The sequence below is a fragment of the Prinia subflava genome, chromosome 5, assembly GCF_021018805.1.
Source record: "Prinia subflava isolate CZ2003 ecotype Zambia chromosome 5, Cam_Psub_1.2, whole genome shotgun sequence".
Classification (NCBI taxonomy): Eukaryota; Metazoa; Chordata; class Aves; order Passeriformes; family Cisticolidae; genus Prinia; species Prinia subflava.
In genome coordinates this window covers 53,976,231-53,997,503 of record NC_086251.1, presented here as the reverse complement: position 1 = coordinate 53,997,503, position 21,273 = coordinate 53,976,231, and the positions used below count along the sequence as shown (strand labels likewise).

At 36.3% G+C, this 21,273-nt stretch overlaps 1 protein-coding gene across 2 annotated transcripts in view; it reads left to right on the top strand.

The window, feature by feature from the left end:
- Positions 1-21,273, top strand: part of PPP1R13B (protein phosphatase 1 regulatory subunit 13B) — a 44,582-nt gene that overhangs the window by 4,697 nt on the left and 18,612 nt on the right. For both annotated transcript variants that reach the window (XM_063399454.1, XM_063399453.1), the window contains exons 2-3: positions 2,197-2,316; positions 3,785-3,852. In XM_063399454.1, the coding sequence (XP_063255524.1) occupies positions 2,197-2,316; positions 3,785-3,852 (188 nt within the window). The remainder of the gene's footprint in view (positions 1-2,196; positions 2,317-3,784; positions 3,853-21,273) is intronic.

The following is a 21,273-nucleotide window of genomic DNA, read 5'->3' as shown; positions in this document are numbered from 1 at the left end:
AGGGATGGGTATTTCAATTCTCATCATGTCTCGTGTTAAGTATTAATGTCCATTTCTTCTTCCTCTTTGTTTCCTGAATTAGTTTCATGTAGCCAGGTTGCACAGAGTGATCAGTGCTGCTCCATCTTTCTTTTTGTTGCTTCAGTGCTCTTGATGATGCTGTTACTACTTAAACCATTTTCTATCTACTTTAGGAAAACATCCCAAACTGGTTTTGTGGAAGAACTAGTAGAAAACGTCTTTGCCATTTCTTTCCATTGTCATTGTCTGAAAAATATTAGTCTTAATTATTGAAGGTGGATTATGTAAATGACACCTCTTACTTTGACTAGCCCCTGGGATCAGGGCCTTACTTTTAATGGGAGACCAGCTCAACCAGGAGTGAAGATGCAGCTACTCTTCACCATTCCTGAATTAGCCCAGCCCTGTTATAGTTGGGTTTGCCTGGCAATTTTTCTGCTTGGGAGAAATTCCTAAAGATTCATATCTTGTGTCCTAAAGTCTCTGAACTAAGCCACTTAAATATTTTTACATTCAGTGATCTTTAGAAGACTCATGCTGCAATTTTAGTGGATATGCTTCAAAGCACTTGAAACCTTACTTTACTTTAGAAGTTGAAAAACCTGAAAATCATGCTTTTTAAATTCCTTTTCAAGAACTGAGTAGTAATAAGCCATTGACTTTATTCTTGTGTGCTTAAACATTATTGACACTATTTCTAGGACACCATGTGAGTGAGGAACAGGAAGAAGTGAAGCAAATCATCTGTTTTTTAAATGCCGTTGTTTTGGTTTTGGGGTTGGGCTTGAGGGGGATCAGGTTCTTTTTTGTGTTGTTTTATGGGTTTTTTGGGGGTTTTTTTCTGTGTTTTTTTGTTTTGTGTGTTTTTTGGTTTGGGTTTTTTTTGGGGGGGGAGGGCGTGTTTTTGTGTTTGTTTGGTTTTTTTGAAGAAAGATAAGTAACCAGTCACCTGATGAATATGATTAGCTTGTGGTTTAAATGACCCTTGCCCACTGAAAGCAGCTAGATCTGACTGTGGCTAATTGGTGTTAATCACATACCTATTTGATATGACATATTTTGATAAAAGTTTATTGTATTAAATGCATTGTGAAACAATTGATAAAATTAGATTATTTTTAAGTACTGCAGTTAAGTATCCCAAGAGTGTCAAGATGTGTACATCTATGTAGTTCATAATGTATATAAATTTAGGTAAATTTAATTTCATAAAGGTATATTTGTGATTTGGTTTTCCCAAGATTTCTCTCATATCTGAATCATTTTGTCTTCTCATGTCGAATGAGTGAAGTATGAAATGCATGACAAACTTAGTGGTGCTTTTCCCAGTAGGGGATAGTGTGGTTTGGGTTTTAGAGGCTCAGAATATTTTGCTTTTTACAACAAAGTATAGTTATAATATCATTTTATTCTGGTTAGAAGATGTATTTTGGTATCTTAGCTAGTATTAGATCTTAAAACAGGGATTTTATTATCTTAATAAAAACATCTGGTAATAAATGTGAGCATAATTATGGAAGCAGTGAAAAACTTCTTAAGCGCATTTTCATTTTGAAATACTAAATATATAGTGTGCAGTCTCTTACTAACAATATATTTGATCAATTTAGAAGAGATAATTACTCTATGCAGATGTTTTCTTGGGGAAAAGCTGAGAGAGTGACTGTTGCACAGAACTTAGTCTTTATTTGTTCAAAGAGTTGCCAGTAATTCCATATATACTGGAAGTTAGTGTCTAGCAAAGTGTTTTAGAGTGGGAGTACCTGCTCAAGTTCTTAGGAGATGAAATGTCAATATAATGATAAGGCTTTTTGTGTGTGTGGAAACCCAGAGGTTCAAATTGAATTAATCATTTTAATAATGGAGCAAATTGCCCATTTGGTTGTGATGGGGAGAAAGTTGCTGTTTCCTAAATTAGGGTTCCTAAGCACTGGTGTGGATTTGCAAGCTGGTTCTGTAGTGCTGTGGAGCAGTGAGCTGTGCTACAGTAACAGGCCAGCTTTTAATACCATACACCCAGTTGGTGCCTGTTTCTTAGACTTCACATAATAAAAAATGCAATGGATAGATTGAATTGCTACCAGAAAGGATATTCTGACCATTAATAAGAGTTTTGTATAACCCTGCTTGATTTTAAGGAGTTGTGATGAGTTTTTTTTGGTTTTGTACCTCTAGAGCGCCCCATACCCTTTGATCATATGATGTATGACCACCTGCAGAAGTGGGGGCCCCGCAGGGAAGAGGTGAAATTTTTTCTTCGTCATGAAGAGTCACCAGCTGAAAGCAATGAACAGAGTAAGTACATTTATCCTGTGGTGTTGTTGCTGAAACAGATTTAGATGATTCCTGAAAGGAGTTTGGTTTTCAGTTTGTTCAGTGGACTTCAGTGGTTCTATGTAATACAACTTCCTTGTACCAAAGTAGTTTTGAACCTTCCTCAGGGGCACCTTTATTCTTGTTCTCTAATTCTCTTCTTTAGAATAATTTCTACCAGTCTGTTGAGAAATAGCAAGATCTGTTTGTATTCTGCTTATTTTTGATTCAAAGAAGTTGATGGATATTAGAGACTTGATGTAGTTTTTTCTTATTGAAAGTCCCTACATTTTGAGAGGTTCTTTTTGAGCTCCTATTCTTTCAGTTGCACGGAGAAAGACTTAGTAAACTCTTTTTCCTCCTTTAAAAACTCAAATCTATTTTTACAGACATCACTGGCAGAGGTTTCAGTCCTTTGCTGTCTCAGTACTTCACGTAGGTATGTTTAATAGTTGGGATAATCTTGAAAAATTGCTGGTCTGCTTGGTTGTACAGCAGAAATGATTACATGAAACAGTGCCCTATGAAGTGGGGTTTCTTAAAAGACTGGAAGAAAAAAATTAGAAGTGTTAATTTTCTGAACTTACTGGTGTAGACTGTACTTTATGAGAAGAGTTTTGAGGCTGCATATTATACACTTAATGGCCATCAGACTGTCTGAAGGGCAGGAAAGGTGTCTTGGTGAAGTGTGTTTGCATGCCCAGATTATCCTGACTGATTCAGCTAATCTGACTACTTTTACAACAGGATTTTGAGTCTTTCCTGAGTCCTTATTGCTTTCAGCTGAGGCTTCTTCTTTTATATTTAAGTGGTTCCTGCTTCTTTTGAATGCAGAAGTAGCAGACCCAAAAATGTGTGAGGGAATTTTATATTAATTAGGTACTTTGTAAAATAGTCTGTTATCCTTTGAGCAATACAAATATAAAGTATGTTAAGAAATTTAAGATACACTTAAAGCCAAAGAATTTCAATGTACAAGGAAAGCGTTGCTCCTGAACCATGCATGCAAGGCTTTTTAACTCATCACTGGGCTATGGATCGATTTCTAGATTAAAGTTGTTTACAAGTTAGACATTATAAAAGCTTCCTCTACTACATTAATTTATATTTTATTAGTTGAAGCTACTGCTTCGCATGGACACAAACTCTAAAACTTGAGTACATTGCCCTTCATGACATCTTTGCCTAAAGAGAAGTCAGGAAAATAGAGATGCATGTACATTTAACTGAGAAATTCTGTGAAGTAAAAGCTTTATTTCTGCTTATTCACTGCTTACAAAAAGTAACTTTAGTAAGAAAGAGTTGGAACTAGCAGAATAAAAATTCACAAGTGAAAATTTGGTACAAATTCTTGAACAGAATTCTCAGAACATTTGAGGACAGACTGGAGAGTAAAATGCATTTGTGTTGAAAACTGAACTTGGCACTAAGAGTGATGCTTTACTTTTAGGTGGACGTCAAGCCCAAAATCAAAGGAATGGCATAAATCTACCTGTGGAGAAACGAACAGAGAATGGGGTATGTAATAAATCTTAAAGGTTTGGATCAGCACCACTCAAACAGTTTGTGTTTTAAAAATTATTCCTTTTCAAGGTGTGTTATGATGGGAAATTGGGAAAAATACGTTGATCTTGTTTCTGTTTTGATTGTGTTAAAGTGAATGGGACAATGTGTCTTTTTCATCAACTGCTCTGAATTTACTGTCTAGAAAGAATTTACAAGATGTGAGAATCCACAGAGTCTTATTAATTCATGTTCTAATCTGTTTCATTCATTCTGTGTGAAGTAAAAACAAGCAACACTATTCTTTCACACTTGTATTGCCTGTCCACATATCTCTTCTTATCTCACTGGTACTGATTCATGACATACAGTTATATGTTGAGACATGAGGGTATATCTATGAATTGGAGTTTTTTCAGATGCTGGTAGAAGAGCTTGCATACCCCTCAGAGCCATCACTTTATACTGTTTTTATGCACTTGATTCTTTTCTACACATGGAATTTTTTTAACTAATACATTACTAGGTTTCTAATTTAAAATACAAATGACATGCCATAGGCAACCTGTGATTCCTGGCTTGAACATTTTCTCTTTTATACATAAAACATAGTATATCTCTTTCAAAATTAACATGGCTTAAAAGCCTTGTACTCCTGAGCTGAAACTCTCCTTACTTTCTTCTCTCTTGTCTCATCTTCAATATTAATGAAGATTCTGCAAACCCTAGTCTGTTCTTGTTTGTTCAGGACCATTCTGCTGCCTTTACCAAGACACTCCAGCTATGGTTAGCTATTTTAAAATTTCAGTAAAAACACTTCATCTCACCAATTCACAGTTATATTATTTCAGTGAAGCATTGTCACTTTACAGGTGTGCATATGGTTCTTTCTCAGAGTAAAATAATACTTAAAGTTGAAAAGCAAACAAATTAGTTCTTTCAAGCTGAGGATCTTAAAAACAATTGTGCAGATTCAACACTTCTGTGCTTGCATATTGCCTGATAATTAACATCTGAAATTCACATACACTCCTGTCAGAGATCAGACAGCTACAGAAGCTGAACTGGATAGCATTGCAGACTTTGTGGCCCTGGTACAGTGGAAGCCAAGGGAGAGAGAAACTTAATGCAAGAACAGAAGTGAAGGCATCATGTCTGGTCACTCTGACCCTCAGATGCTGGCTGCTCTGACAAGGGAAGATGCAACAAGGACTTTGCTGGTAAAATAAAATAGCAAAAGATATTACTAGAGTAAGAAGAATAACCAGAAGATTGTGTTTCTAAAAGGGACCAGGACAAAGGGATCCGAGTGGAAAATTTTGTACAAATGTAGTGACCTATAAATATTGGTAAATTGTGTCATAAACTGGCTTTGCTTTGCTGGCATAACAGATCTGTGTCAGTCAATCCTTGCATACTCCCATGTAGCAAGAGTTGTTCAGTCAGTTTGCAGCTCTTTGCAGCTTGTTTTGTGTATGGCATGTGGACCTAGGGGAAGGAATTTTTTTCCCTATTCAAAACAGTTAATCGTGTATTGCTTTCTGCGTTCCTTTTCTGTAGAGAACACTGGCTGATATCCTCTGCTGCATGGATCCGTTGATCCTGCTGCCATTGTCATATTGACAATGCAGTGAGATCATGGTGCTGTAAAGTGCTGGGGGAACATAACCCTTTCGTGACCTCCCCTGATCTACTCCTCCATGTGGTTACAGCTCAGATACTGCATTGAGATACAGTATATTTGGAAATCAGGATTGACATGTGAATGTGAAGACTACCTTACAGCCCTTCTTGGCAGGGCTGAGCTTTTTGATAGCATGGCTCTGTATTGAATTGAATTTGCTGTGAGTTTTTATGGGTAAAGCTCAGACTTGATAACTTGAATAACACTTCTATCTTCATTCTATTCAGGACACCTTTTTTTTTTTTTGTAATTCAAAAAGTTGGCCAAATTATTATTATTATAAATTCCAAAAATTAAAATTTGTTGGGGAACTGATCACTTTAAAAAGGACTTTTACTAGATTTAGGAAATAAAGTGTATTAAATACCCGATTTATGAAAACAGAAGAAAGACTAAAATCTGAAGGTGTTATAGTAATGTAAAATTGAAGTAGGTTTTATGCTAAAAATGGTACAAATTAGGTTTTGGAAGTGTTTAAAACTAAGATTTTCAATTATGCTAAGTTTTAAATCAGAGGGGGAGGGGGGAAAAAGAGGTGGCTTCAGGATCAAGGATTTAATCAGCTTACACTTACGTAATGCATTAGGCTTATTCATTGTTGCTGGCATGCTGAATGTTAGACTGGCCCTAAAATCAACACAAACCAATGGAACATTGAAGACAGCTCAGATCTTACCAAATCCTCTGCATTCAGGTATAGTTTTATTACGTGTACTGCTTTAAAGATGAAATAGTTGATTTCTTTCTTAATATTGGGTAGAGCTGGAAGTGTGATATGCATAGAAAACTTTAATATTAATGTTAGTTTTATTGATCTAACCAATAGTCTTGGAGAAAAATATGGGCAATCTATCCAGTTAAATTTAGATGATTCTAAATTGGCATTTTGTCATATGCAGTAAGATTTTGTTGTTGTTGTTCTTTGAAACTATATGTGCTTGATCAGCAATTATTTAAATAATGGTTAGCTTAAAATCACATTATGTAAATGCTTAAATTTCATTAGATTATCTTTCAAGTTAAAAATAGAATGGACTAAGTCTCTTCCAGCAGTGAAACATGCACTGTTGTAAAAAGAATACTTACCTGTAAGTATTCATCTGCTTTGCATTCTGCATAACAAAGTCAAAGGAAAAACTCCGTGAGGTTTTGTGAATTGACAAGTGCTCTTATTCCAGAGGTGACCGTTTGGGGTTTGCTTTTTGTTTACATCTTCCTTTCTTAGAAGTGGAATTATGCTGTAGTCAGGACCTGATCTCTTTCTGCCAGTACACAAAGGTACAGATACATGAAGATCGGACTTACATAACCAAACATTTCCTTTTGCCAGGGAGGTTGGACAGTGTCTCAGGAGGGATTCTCTTCTCTGAGAACAGCTGCCTCTTCCTCTTCTTTCTTTGGTTTGTGTAACTGAGCCAATTGGATCTGAACACAAGTTGTAACAAGGGAAATTCTAAATAAATAAGGGGAAAAGTGTTTTATCATTGAGAGTAACAGACATTGGAACAGACTGTTCAGAGTCTGTGGAATTTTGATCTAGCTGAATGAAATCCTGAGCAGTCTGGATGCTCCAGTCAGGGCTTATTGAACCCGATGACTTCCAGAGGCTCCTTTTACCTAAATAATTATTTGATTTTATGATTGGTGGCTGTGAAATGGTGGTCATCCAAATGCTGGCTCTTGTTTCCTTCCAGATATCCTAGCATGGTCCAAGCATAGCAGCAGCAGCAGTCTGTGAACTGTGTGGCAGAGCAAATATAGGTGAAACCACTGGGGGTCAGTGGCAGACAGGACAGGGACTGGGGAGCCCCATCCGGGCTGAGCTGCCGCCCTCGAGAGATGGGGATCAGATGCTGCTCTCCTGGAAGGACTGACTGCATCATGACAGCTGTCCAGACGAAAAGGTCATCACATAACCCAGAAATTTCTTGGAGATGAGGAAACAGACAAACAGATGTAGCTCAGGAGGGAAAAAAAGGATGTGGTACAGGAACATGACCGAAGTCAAATGTATTAGACTGAATAAAAGTAGATTAGTGTAATAAAAACAATCTGTATATGAAGAAATACTATTTGCTGTAGTTTCTTATACATAAATAATAATATAATTTAAATTTAAATTATTTTTATACATAGTAATTTACTTGGGGAACATAAAATCTCAGTTTGTTGTCTCTGGTGCTGATTCTTTAAACTTACTTTTGCTGTTTCTAAAATTGCTCCCCTGATTCAGAGAGAATTATCTCAATAAGCCTTTTTCTTAATGGATGTTGACTGAAGCCTTTGCCAAGGAATGCAAAATCATTTTATCTCACTACGGAAATTGTGTTAACTTTAGCATAAAGGAAATTTCTGTAGAGGAAGAAAACTTGACCATCATCACAAACCAGAGATGCGCTCCTGCAAATTTTCTTAATATTGAAGCTGTGACCAGTAGATGAAGTTGTGTGTTAAAAGTTGTGCTGATTAAATAACAGATCTCATGCTCACTATTTCTGTTACAGTGTCTCAAATCAGGCTTTTAGCAAAAATTACAACAGGTAGTCCAGCTGTTTTGGTATCAGGAGACTTATACTGAGGGAATTCTTAGGGAAATTCCATTAACAGATGCAATATACCTGTATACATAAGGCAGTTTTTTATAGTACTGATTTCATTTCAGAGGGTGTGTGGTTGCTGATGGAGGGTGGATACCCTCTTTGCAGTCTCTGTATTTCACTCCATCATGACAGTAGCAAAGCTACACTGCTTTTGAGTGCCTGTGGTGTGACTTGTCCCATTCTATGCTTAGAGATTAGATAGATTTACAAGTGGTGCCAAAATCCCTGAATAGAATTATATATTGTTCATTAGTTTTAACCATTTCATCCATACGCGTGTGACCAGATAAAAAGACATTAAACATCTAATGTACATTTTGTTATGGAGGGGGCATTTACAAGTATTCTTCCACATAGAATATAATAAAAGCTTCCTTAACTTGTCACGTGAAGATACAACAAAATCTAATTGTGAGGCAAACAAGCCACCTTTTTGACAGAAGTAATAAACTCAGATGAGAAATACATTTTAGGTACTTGCTTGAAGTTTCTCATTTGAACTATTGAAGGATAAAGAGCTTAGTCTGGATAGAAGTTGTTGTTCAAAGCTGAGCTGCAAATTCAATTTAATATAAGCTTGTAAGTATTAAGCACTCTGTTTATAACATTTAACAGTGTGCTTGGAAGGGGCTGCCATTCACATCAGACAGACTTTAATCAAATTTGTTTAAAATGAACAGAAAACAATGTCACTCTTGAAATTTAGATTCAGGGATTTCATAGCAAAGTCAAAGCAAATAATCCCATTAAGAGTATTTTAAACAATTTAGGCATAAACAATTTTAACAGTTTACAGAAAAGTATTTTTTTCTGAAGAAATATTAATGTAAGCTTCCTGGAACCTTTTGACCTTTTAATAAAAGGGTAATTAAATCAGATTCAAGTTTTCCCAGTTTTCTGCTGGAACTTTCTCTGTTGCTTTTGTTAAAGAGACAAAAACTTGTCTGATACTCTTGCTGCTGAGATGTTCCCCTGTGTAAGGTATAGATTCTGAAAATTGTTTACCTGTCAGAGAGGGGAACCTTGCTGCCCCTACAGCAGCCTTTTGCACCATCAAATTCCTAGTTCAGTTCTTAGGTCAGAGTTAATCGAGTTTGGATTCTACACGGACTGATAGAGTTCTTTGAGTCTGTCTGAAGCATATTCCAGACAGCTGGCAGTATGTTACTCTTCAAAAAATTAGAAAAACTAATCCAACTAAAGGATTTAAAGGAAAAAAATTAAATTAGGAAGCAGAAAAAAAAGTCTAAAGCTAATTTTAATGCATACAAATAGCTTTTGAATTCTTTCTGGACTAGAAATTTGGGTCTTTTCACACCTCAGTAAAGGATAGTTATGTAGGGGAGCATCTCTACAAGACTAATAATTGTGTAATCCCATAGAAAGAATTTCTTTGAAACTGTAGGGAATTCAAATGCTCTTGACCTCATACCTTCCTCTGAGGCCTTTTTTAAACCTTTTAGGCAGAATCACATTTTTCTTGGATTTGGAATGTCACAAAAACATAAACACACAAAAAGTGTTTTGACTTTTCCTGTGCAATCTCAAATATATTTCAGTCCATAACGGACAAAGCTTCTATATGTTTAGATTTTATAAATAACTTTATGAGTTTCATTGTACTTACTCTGTGATTATTTTCCTGTTACAATTTTAATTATGTTAGAATTAGTTTATCAGTAATACTCACTTTTAACATCTGACTTAGGTTGGTTTGAGGAATCTAAAGATGATTTGGCTAGTTGGGACCAGGGAGCATTCTTGGAACCCACTTGGAGCATTGTGGAAGGACTGTTTTCCTCCATGACTCCTCCATGTAGTTATGTAATTTTTAATCTCTGTCACTCTAGATACCAGGTACCTATCTAGATGGCCATGTGTATGAGAGTCACAGTACACAGGCTTGTATCATACAGACATTTACACACACTTATTTACAGTGTACAGGTTTTGTAGTTTTGCTGTTACTCTGGGCAACAGAGAGAGTTCTGTTCAATAAGTTACAGGAACTGAATATGTGGTTTTCTAGTTCATAACAACCAGCAGATGTGTTCCCATTTTGCAGAGGAGAAAATACCTAAACTGCACCACTGACTGCATCTCTACCTCTGGTTCCTGTTTTTACAGGTCTAGCTTTGCTTTTTCTCACTCATGGCTTTGCAGTTTGACAGCAGTACCTAGTTGCAGATATCCATGGAAGGGGGAGGAGGAGAATTCTGTATGTTTGTTTAATCTCTAACTATTTATTATTAATAGTTATTTATTTTCCTGCATTTGTGTTGTGGACATGGAGCAATACAATTCACTCTTTTCCCTGGCTTTCTAAATAAATGAAGCATGTGAAGAATTGCTTCCAGTTGTCACTGCACATAGAGATCTTCAGTTGCTTGGCTCTTAAATAAAGTTAGAACAATTTAGAATGAGTGTTTCAGCTGATGTATAACATTATGCACATTAACTCAAAGTAAACGCTACTTAAAGACTTGATACTTTTCTGAAGTGTTGCTGTGCAGCCCTTAAACCTGCACTGTGCACTTCAATGCCCTTTGTCACAGCTGTATCCTTTTGCAGTCACATTAGTATCATTTTTAGTTAAACCAAATATTTTAGTATCAAATTATTTTAAGGAAGTTGGGATTTGTCCTTTCCTTCACTTCTGTAGATCTTTATAGGAGACTGGTTATGAAAATCACTGCATGGCTCTGAGAGCTTAAATGTGAAAGTTTGAGAGTTTGGATGTTTCTTTGTCTCTGAACAGCTTTCAGTGCAGAGCAGGAGATTCTACTGGTCCATGCAAGGCCAGCTATTCATTTTCAGTCCATATTTAGAGTTCTGTCTTTTATGTAGCTGTGTCATTTGCAGATCAGTATTTTCTCTCATCTTTTCCACGGTCTCTGTGGTGTTTCTCATGCAGTGCTGCTGTGGCCTCCTTTCTGTGACACACCTTTCCATGTTCACTGTCTTGTTCATTTAGTTTCCTGTCCATCTCGCCTCTGGACACCAGGCATACTTATTTCCCACTGCATGTTTTTCCCAGGCGAGTGAACCTTTCAATTTCTCTGTTGTTTCTGCAACTGCCTCCAGATCTAATTGTTGTTAGTTTGTTCCCCCTGCAGTCTACCTCGGATCAAAGCCGAGAAAAATGAAAGTCCCTCTGGCTAATTTAGGAGCAAGGGAGTTAAACTTGTTCTTCTTCTCGTATTCCTAGTGGATGATCTTACTCTACAGCTCATACCTTTACTTGCTTGCTAAAAATAAGCCTGTTCTTTATTCAGCTGGAATAGTCACTGTACTGTGCTTAGACACAGAATTCTTCAGTGTTCTTATGGAGACCCATTTGGCTGGATGTCTTGTATAAGTGCACTGAATCATGCTTGAATTACGTTCTTGAAAGAAGGAAGAGAGCGTAAACTTGAATTCTCAAGTTGTGATTTTGACAAGGTAAATTACAGCTTTTAATGTTTTGGAGTTTTATTTCCTACAGTATCCTGATTTGTAGATACATAAGAAATTGTTGATGGGGTTTAGTATTTTCTGTAATATTTAATATTTAAAATTCTTTCATCCAGGTTTTGACTTGTTCCAGTCTTCTCTGGCTTGCAGATTCTTGATTTATGCTATTGCACACATGCTTTAGCTTTATTGCTGGCTCATATATCCTCATCTTGTTGCATGCAAGATTTAAGAAAAAGCTGAATTATGTAGAGAAAAGCAAATAGCAAACACTGGAAAAGTTACTTGCATAAGATTGTGGTATCTATTCTCCCTCTACTGTTTGCCTTTTGTCTTAGGTGGTCTCTGTTAATAAAGAAATTCTTTGTTAAGTTTCAGGTGGTATGGTTTGCTGTCACTTTAAACAATAAAACTACATACAAAAATCAATAATTTTTGTGATCTCTTTGGTATTCAGTTTCGGCCCAGCATTGGTAATACTACAGAAATACAAAGGAACAAATAACCCATGTGTTTTTAAAGCTAAATTATCTACAGTATTACGTTTTCAGTTTCACCTGATAACTGTGAAAGAACTGTGTATTGCTCAACATTTTCCATTGAATATGAAAAGTGCAATGAATCAAGCTGATTATAGCTGACAGCTGGCTTGATCTTGCCGTGATTAGATCTTTTACTGCTGGCAAAATCCACTAGCCTTTTCCGTTAGCTGATTGCTGATGAGTGCACAGAGACAGCTTTTCATATTGATAAAGAGTTTGGGGAAACCTGTATCCCACGTGGAATAAGATTAAAAGGCATCCTACCTACTATCGATTGCACTGAGCCAAAAAGCCATGCAGGAGCTCGTAAGAGGTGCAGGGTTGTTGTTTTGGCTTGTTCACAACAAACTGTTAAAGCAGTAGTGTAGACAGAAAATAGCAGAAAGATGGAGCTGAAGCGTGTTGAGGCGTCGGAAATGTTTACAGTTGACGGGCAGTGCTGCGAAATAAAGATGTGCTCTCTTGCAATTAGATGGGAAAATAGTGATCAGGTAATGACTTGCTTTTCAAAATTTGTTTGTTCTGCACTTTGGTGGGCATGTTATTTAAGGGCTGTGTAGCTTTTGCACTTTAATTTAAATGATTGTGGGTTTAGTTGTCACATGACCGGAATGCAGACCAGCTCGGGTTTTGTAACACCTTATCTCTGAATTAAAATCCTTTATCAGATTTTCTTACATGCATTTGCTATCTTTCTTGCATTTTAAGACTTTATCAAAAACTCATTACTTCAAAATGTCACGGTCAGCTTTTGCTTTTGACAGTTGGGTTTTATGGGGAGTAAAGTTGTACGCTAAGATCACAACACATATTCAGTTACAGGATACTTATTTTTAGTGCTTTTTCTTTTAGAAATGTTCTATTATACTGTTCTCATATGGACATATATAAAACCTTCATATTGAAACAGAATAAACACAGAATTGGTGCTAAAGATATTACTCAGACTAACAATAACTGCATCTTAAGCATCCTTAGCAATCCTATCAGAATAAGCTGTTGCTTTTAGAAAAGACCCAGTAAAATATAATTCCAAGACCATTTCTAAAGGATCTAGACAGCGTATTTGCAATGTGCATTGTAACTTCTCTATGACTCAAAATCACTATGAGTAAAAGGATTGGTGTTGTAGAAAGGTCTGAGATTTTGTGCACTACTGATATTTCAACAGGAATGCGTAATCTTTTTTAAGATGCTTTTTTTTTAGGAGTATGAGGTTGATGTTTTAATTAAAATCAGCTACTGGATATTTTAGCCAACACTAGAATTAATATATACATGCTTAAGATTTCTGTGGCTGTTTAAAAGTGGCTGCAAGGAGAAGGAAGAAAGTAGTGCTTTAAATAAACAAGTTTCAGATGCTACTTTCCTAGAAGTAATTTATAAGCAGTCTATTTCAGATGTAGCAGATGTTCAATATATGCTTAAATCCATTTCTAATTTTGAAAATCTATTCTAACATAGTTTTCATTTTTGTTAAGTTCTGCCTTTTCTTAGCTGTTCTGCTTAAAATAGATAGCACCCTCACTAAGAAAGTAATATGGGAAAACAGGAAATCTGGAGTCTGTAGCTTATACTTAGTAGACTTTCAACATTTTATTATGGAATGACTCACAAGCATCAGCAAACTGGAGGAATTACTAACAAGATAGTATAGATTGAGAGAGGTTAAGATTTTTATTAACTATAGCTAATGTGACATTTTTCAGCAAACTGTGATGTGGTTGAAGCAACTTTATTGTAAGAAACTGTTAGCGTATGAAATTTGCATGATACAATAATAAACTTTATAATAGCATTTTGGGGTAAAATTACCCAATTCTGTTTGTGATGTTAATTGCAGGATTATTTTATTATCATGAGACAGTACACTGGGTAGGTTTTTCTTTAATTCCCAATATTCTGGGTGTCTTTTCTGGGTTTAATTAGCTTGTTCATTTCCATTAAGCTAAAAAAAGGCACGTGCTGTTGTCATTGGATTCTTTAAAATGGATTTCTGCTATCGGCATGTTTCTGACCCAATTAAAAAAAGGCAAGGCTGAGCTGTGGATAAAGCCACTAAACTGGAAATAATGTCACCCATGTTGAGTTCAGCAAAAACTCAATTTTAGATTAAATAAAAACAGATACTTTCTTTTGTTTTTTTATAGCATTACACATGAGTTTAGACAAAGAATTTTCAAGTTGTTTGTTGTGCGTGTCACTATGATCAGGTTTTATGGAAAGTGTGGTCAAAAATCTATTAAAATCCTTGAATTTGATGATATATATGGTCAGTATATTTCAGAAATGTATGCAGGTCTAAATCACTAATCTTCAGCAGATGCTCCATCTCCTCCTGTAGACCTCAGGGAGCACAAGGAGGCCACATACTTTTCATATAAGACCTATCTGATGCAGGAGTGACATAATAAACTCAGATATCTTCCATCTGTTTTCCTCATCACTACTGTTGTGGCAAGGACAGGTACCCAAGGTGTGTCTTGGATATTCTCACCAGCAACCCTTAAAGCTTTGTTGCTAAGTGGGCTTTTTAGAGCATCTCCCAAACTTGGTTATTTTGAAAGAGGCTTAAGGCAAAGATGGAACTACCTGGGCTTCTGCTGCTCCTGTCCAAGTTAGCACTGGAGGATTAGGAAGTCCTTTGGTAGGTTCAGCAGGCAAAGCAAGCTGTTCCTTTCTTTCCTGCTCTGGCAGTTTAGCGTTCTTCAGCCAGAGCTGATGTTCTTTTGCTGTAAATGCTACACAGGGGAGGAAATGCAGGGGTGGCCCAGAGTGGTGACAGCTCCCTGGTTTGGGGGAGCTGAAAGTTGTCAGAGTACTGATCCCAGTCTGGCATTCACTGGCTGGAGAGCACTCCAGCCTAGCACTTTTCATTTTATAGTTGTCATTCTGCTTCGTCCTGGGGAAATGCTCATTTATGTGATACACTTTATTCCCTTTTTGCCCACATGCTCTTATACCTAGTTCCAGATCTGCCAGTTCTGTTTGTCATGTAGCTCTGTAGATTTCTGGGGTTTGACAGCTCTGCAAAGGTCAATCCCTAGTCTGGAGATAAGTTTTGTATTCCCTCCTGTGCCCTAGGAAGTAACAGCAACTTAAAACTGCTGTAGATTATGGAAAGCTGAGTCTTTCAACATGTGCAGTAAAACCTAAATATTAACTCTGCATTTCCATGTAGCCATTTTAATCCCTCTCAGGAGAAACTTGCAGCGTCTTTCTCACCTCTGCTGTCCTCTCTTAGTAGGGTGGTGAAGATATTTTCATTTTACCATGGCAAAATTGTACATCTCCTTAATGAAGCCCACATGAGGGACATAAATTCTTGACAAGCTCGAAGTTGTTGCTTCTTGGAACTTTTCTCACTCTTGTGGTTTCTGCCTGTAATAGTACTGTGGTTTTGGTTTGGTGATGAGTGTGAGTCCTCACACCCCCAGCCTTTGATATGCAGGTGTTGTCCCCATTTGGGTAAAGAGTGTTTCTTTCATATTTTTGCTCCTCGAGGATATGGTTACCTTTACTATCACAAGGAGAAAAGGTATGGAGGACTTCAGAGAAGTATTGTCCTTTTGGTTTGGTTTTGAGTTAGGCTTTTTGTTTTGTTTTGGAGTGCTTGGTTTTTTGTGGGTGTTTTTGTTTGTTATTTTTCTTGGTTTGGGAGTTTGTTTATTGAGGTGATCATTTTTGTTGTTTGGGGTTTTTTTTTGCTATAAAGGTCATTTGGCAAAAATCTTCCTTATCTGTGCCACAGTTTTAGAGTGGCAGCCTATGTAAAGAATAAACAGTGAAGCTGGGCTGCAGCTGGTGTGTCTCCTGTATTATCTTCAGTAGCTGCTCTGTATTGACTTTTTAATAAATTAATAGATGGTTGAAAGTAGTGCAATACAAACAAAAACTTTCTGGGTTGCCATTTTGATGGCCAAAGCTAGAAGCAGCTCTTCTGGGCTCCACAGTAGAAGCTAAGGCACAGAGTTTTTAAATTCTGTGTGCTGGTTGTTCATATTTAAGTGACATTGACCTTGGCAATTTGTGTTTTAACCTCAGATTAATTTCTGACTGTGACAAAAGAGGAACAGAGTGGTGGAACAAAGTACAAGAAGAGAATTACTAAATGAGGGAGAAAGGATAGAGATAATAGGGGTGACTGATAGGAAGAAAACTAGAAAATATTTGAGAGTTCCTAGTACATGACTGGGTGTGCAAGAATATGCATAGGAGAAGGTGGAGCTTGGCCAGTCTCAGGAAGCTTGAATTATTTGAACCTGTGGTTCCTCGTGCAGGGTTTTGGGAAGGGAACTTCAGAAGATTTGTGTGGGAGATGGGTGTGAACTAAAAAGAAGGAAGAAATAGATAAGGGAAGTTAATGACATGGTGGTTCTTGCAAACCTAGAAAAAGATCTGAAGAGATAGCATGCAGGAAATGATTAGTAAGTTTTTGTGCTACTGTGCTTTTCTTTTTCAATTAGTTGGTTACATTATGCTTTACACTGGCTCTTTGGCTGGATGTTGCTGAACCAAAGCATGAGACCATCAATCCTTACAGTGGCCTATAAAACTTTTGAATATTTAGGTTTTCCTTTAAAGCTCATTTGAAATCTTAACAGTCTCAGATGTGGATTTAGTGTGTGTTTCATTATTATTTTAAAAGTAACTATTTTACTAATGCAAATTTAGAAGATTATCAAAAATAAGTATCTTCATGGGTTAAGCATGGAGGCAAAAAAAAGCACATAAAATCAGACCACATTCCAATTACCATCTTTTAAAAAATAATCTATTCAAAAAGTTTGTCTCATGGGGTTTTTATTTTAATATTGACATAATTAGATTCCTCTTAAAAGAGCGTTTTCTGTGGGGAGTAAAGGCAAAAAACCACTGGAATTTGCCCTTATTGCTTCCATCCCTTGACTACGGTACATCCCTCATGTGAAAGAAATATTTTGAGTTCAGGCACAGTTTTTCATTTACCATTGTGAGCTGCTAATGAATAAACCAGTAATAATAGCCCATAAGTATGTAGATTGAGGAGTTTGTGATATTAAACAGCATAGAAAGGAAGGAGGAATAAGAAAATAAATTTTCAGACTGACAAGACTAATGTGTAGAAATCAATATTAAAGGATGTTTGGTTCATTAATTAAATGCCTAAAGTATGATTTGTTTCGAGGCTGCTTGTAAAGTGGTTCCCAAACTGTTTAATTACTACTGTACTATTCATCTCACCTGTCTCAAAAATATTAGTCATCATATGGTAAAATATTAGCTTGTAGTATGAGGATGATGTCAGAAGCTGAAACTCGAGTTCATTACAAATTCTGTCCTTCATCACGCCTTTTAAAGTGCATATTAAATAACATAAATATAATTTTTTTAAGATCCCTGTCAATATTAAGAAATTGGTGAATATAGGTGTAGATTATTGTTGCCTATGTGAGACATACATAATACTTCCTCAGTGCTTAATAATGCAGTGGCATTTCATTTAGGAGTTCATCCCTGTGTAAATGCTGCTGTGAATCAAAGAAAAGAAATTTACAATTCAGCAAAACTGTCTGCTTTGATGTATCACTATGTAGCAAATGAATCTGTGGAATCTGGAGGAGTAGGTATTTGTAGTGGCTTTTTAGTACCTCCTTCAGAAGTCGGTTCTGTAGGAGGTCTGGTTCCCTTGCTGCAGGAGGAAGGAGGAGGTCTGGACCTTAAATGTGATAGGCTCGTGTTTGTTATGAGAGGTGAGTGTCTTGACTTCGTGGATGGAATTATTAATAACTAGTAGGAACAGCACAAACTTAAGAAGCTGAGAAACCAACAGCTTCATTAAAGAACTGGAAACGCAGTGCTGTCTTTGCCTGGTATAGCCTGAGGTTCTGGAGAAGAACTGAGACAGACTTTTTTTTTCTGTGGTGGTGTTTGCATACAGATTATTACAAGCAGACTCAACTAATATGAAGGGCTCTAAACTAATTGATTTAACTAGATCTCGACAAGAGAAGGATTCTGTGTTTTTCATGCTCTTTCAAAAATGAAGCTGTGCTGATTTGGAGACCTGAAACCAGCAACAATCTATCTGAAAATAATTGATTCAATGTTGAAGAGGACTTCTACTGGCTCTTTCTACTGCTTTTGCCATGTGGATGAAAAGGAGAAAGCGACGAGTGAAGTTACAGGTTCAATGCTGTGTTTCCTCAGCATTTTTTTTCCCTAAGTGTGATGTAGCTCTTGAAGTGAAAGGGATACTTACTTGTAGTCAGTGAGGTGAACATTAAAAGATTTCTCATAGGGTGTTTATATTTAAATGGTTAATTATCACTGTTTCCCGTGTTCTTGTGTTTTGCCATTTATAAAAGGTTTTTTAGACATTAGAATTTCTAAATGGAACATTTTACAGTAGTTAAGAGCTTCTTCAAGGAGATGCTAATATTTGCATTAATCTTATAATTAATCCTCTATGTTTTACATGATACCAAATAATAAAGTACTTTTGCCAGGCATTATGAGAGAGACTTCCAAATAGGCCTGTTTAGACCAGTAAAAATTCTGAGCTCTTGGATTAAACTGGATTGGGGATTTTTTGGTTAGTTTCTGCTTCTTGTCAGTTCTGTTTTATATTAGAGGACTCCTTTTATGAATCAATTTCTTATTGTTATTGTGCATTCCAGGTTACATTATCCATTTAGAAAATCTTTCATTTTCATGTGGTAAAATGGCATTTTTACTTTGAAATGCTCACAATTCCTACACAGATACCACTTTTTGAGTCTGGATATGTTTTTACCAAGATTACTTGGTAGAACAAAACATCTCAGTGTTTCTTGGACAGTGTTATACTCAAAATTTCTACTGGAAATACAAGGAGCTATCAATGAGTGTTATACTCAAAATTTCTACTGGAAATACAAGGAGCTATCAATGTTTTTAACTTCAACTGGTAATTAAAGCAGAAAGAAAGGAAGCATTGGAAAAACTATGCATAGTCTGATGCAAGTTGCATATTTCTGAAAAAGCACATATGTGTATTGAGAAAATACTATTTATTCACACACACTCCCCTTCTAACTTCTAAAATCAATGATCCAGAGGGGAGCCTTCATGCCATTCTGAGCCCCTTGTAGGAACTGCCTGCAGAGCCCAGCAGAAGCAGATGTAGAAGTTTAGTTTTTTCTGGCAATTGGTCATGCCAGCTAAAGTCAGGAGAGCCTGAATGTGTTTTGGGAGCAGCATCTGGTTTTCTGGTTTGTTTTCTTGTCTCAAGTAAGCAGACTTTGGGTTGTGAATGGCACTTGGAGAAGCTTCCGTACTTTCTTAACCAATTAGTGCCTCTCAGTCAGTAATTAATAATAAAATGTCTCTCTCAGTGGCCACAAGTGCATACAAGTTACTTGCCCTGAAAGAATATTGGGAACTTCTCTTCTCTGCATAAGTCTTGCTAATAAAAAAGTACACACAAGGAACTTTTATTTTTTCCCTGTGTTGAAATAGAAAATTATAAATCTTGACTGGACTTCACCTCTTTTAATTACTTCTCTACTATAAAAAAATTTTCATGAATGTTCGCTAGTAAGAGAAATTTCAGTTGTCATTTCCAGTAATCATTTTAAATTTATTTCATAACTTAGTTGGGGGAAATGTTCAAACAGGGACAATATCTAAACATTTTAGGTGACCATATCATGTGCCCACTATGGAGCACCTTTAAAAGTTAGTGATCCAAATCTGGCTCATTTCAATGATTGACCTTGAGGTGTTTGTCTTACTTGAAGAATTCCATGCAACAACATGAAATATTAATTCAGGTAGAAAAAAAATATATAATTCAGTTACTTTAAAACAAACAGTATTTTCCTTTCCTAATAAAGCTTAAAGAAACAGTTCTGTATTGTGCATTGGTTGGAGAACTGAAACTTATGTAGGAGTTTGATGCAGAAATATGAAAAAAGCCGTTCAAAGTGCCTGAGATGATGTGGTGTCAAAAAGCTGTTTGTGAGAGTTCAGTACAAGTACTGCAGGCTGTACATCACGGGGCATCAGTAGGGTGGGCCCAGAAAAGCAGAGCAGCTAAATCAGATTTCCTGTGTGAACAGATCTGTAATCTGATGTGCGGTGGATTTTGGGCACTGGGGGGTTGTTTCTGTTTGGGTTTGTTGGGTTTTTTTTCTGTGTGTCTGTAAAATGTTCAAACCTCATTCCATTTTATAATCATTTGAAACAGTATTATTTATCAGTATGTCCAAAATATTTAATTATCTTTTCTTTTTCACCAGTATTGACTGCATTTGGGATAGCAAGTGATGTAGTTTTTATTTGATTTACTAATAGTGTAGCCCTGTAATTTGGTGAAAAAATTACATTGTTTAGAGAATTATTAAAGTGCAGTAGTCCAGTGTTTACATTGATCTAATAAATTAACTGAATTACGTGTAAATACTTTAAAACAGATGTTGGGCTATTCTAAACTTTGCAGCATAATTTTTCAAATGCTGGTATTTTCTTTCTGTGGAAATTATGAAGCTATGGTTAAACCCTGCAATTCTAAGGTTATGAATTTTGATTTTCTGAGTAGCAAGCGTCAGCTTCTGGAATTTTTCTTGATACATTGCACTCTTTCTTGTGATTGCATACAAAAAGGTGTGGTTGAAGTAATTTAGTGTATAAATGTAAATCGTATTTGTTGATAGAATTCTGGATATACTGAAACAATATGTCTGTTTTTAAAAAAACATGAGATCTGGTCACACACATGGTATGAATTTTAAAGAATTTTCATCACTTATGTCTGTATCCTAATTTTGTGGCTTGTGTTAGTTTTGAAATTCAGAAGGAGTGAGGAAGCCTTGCTAATACTTTGCATTTCATTCAATATAATAATCACTTACTTATCTGAAGAGGATCAGCTTTTCTTTTCTTCACTCCTACAGACTGTTTTTCACAGATCCTTACCCTAAATGGCCCCAGTATATCAGAATTTTCACCGTCTTTGAATGTGAGCTTAGTGACCCTTTATCTAAGGGTTCTCATGTGGTCTTGTCCTGTGCTAGGTAAATAACGTGAACCAGCAGTTTAAGCTGCCAAGGCAGTTAAGCTGAAAATATTAGGAAAGGAAAGCAGCTTCAGATTCTGCTGCTGCCTAAAATACCTCCTTGCATGTGTGTTAGCATGT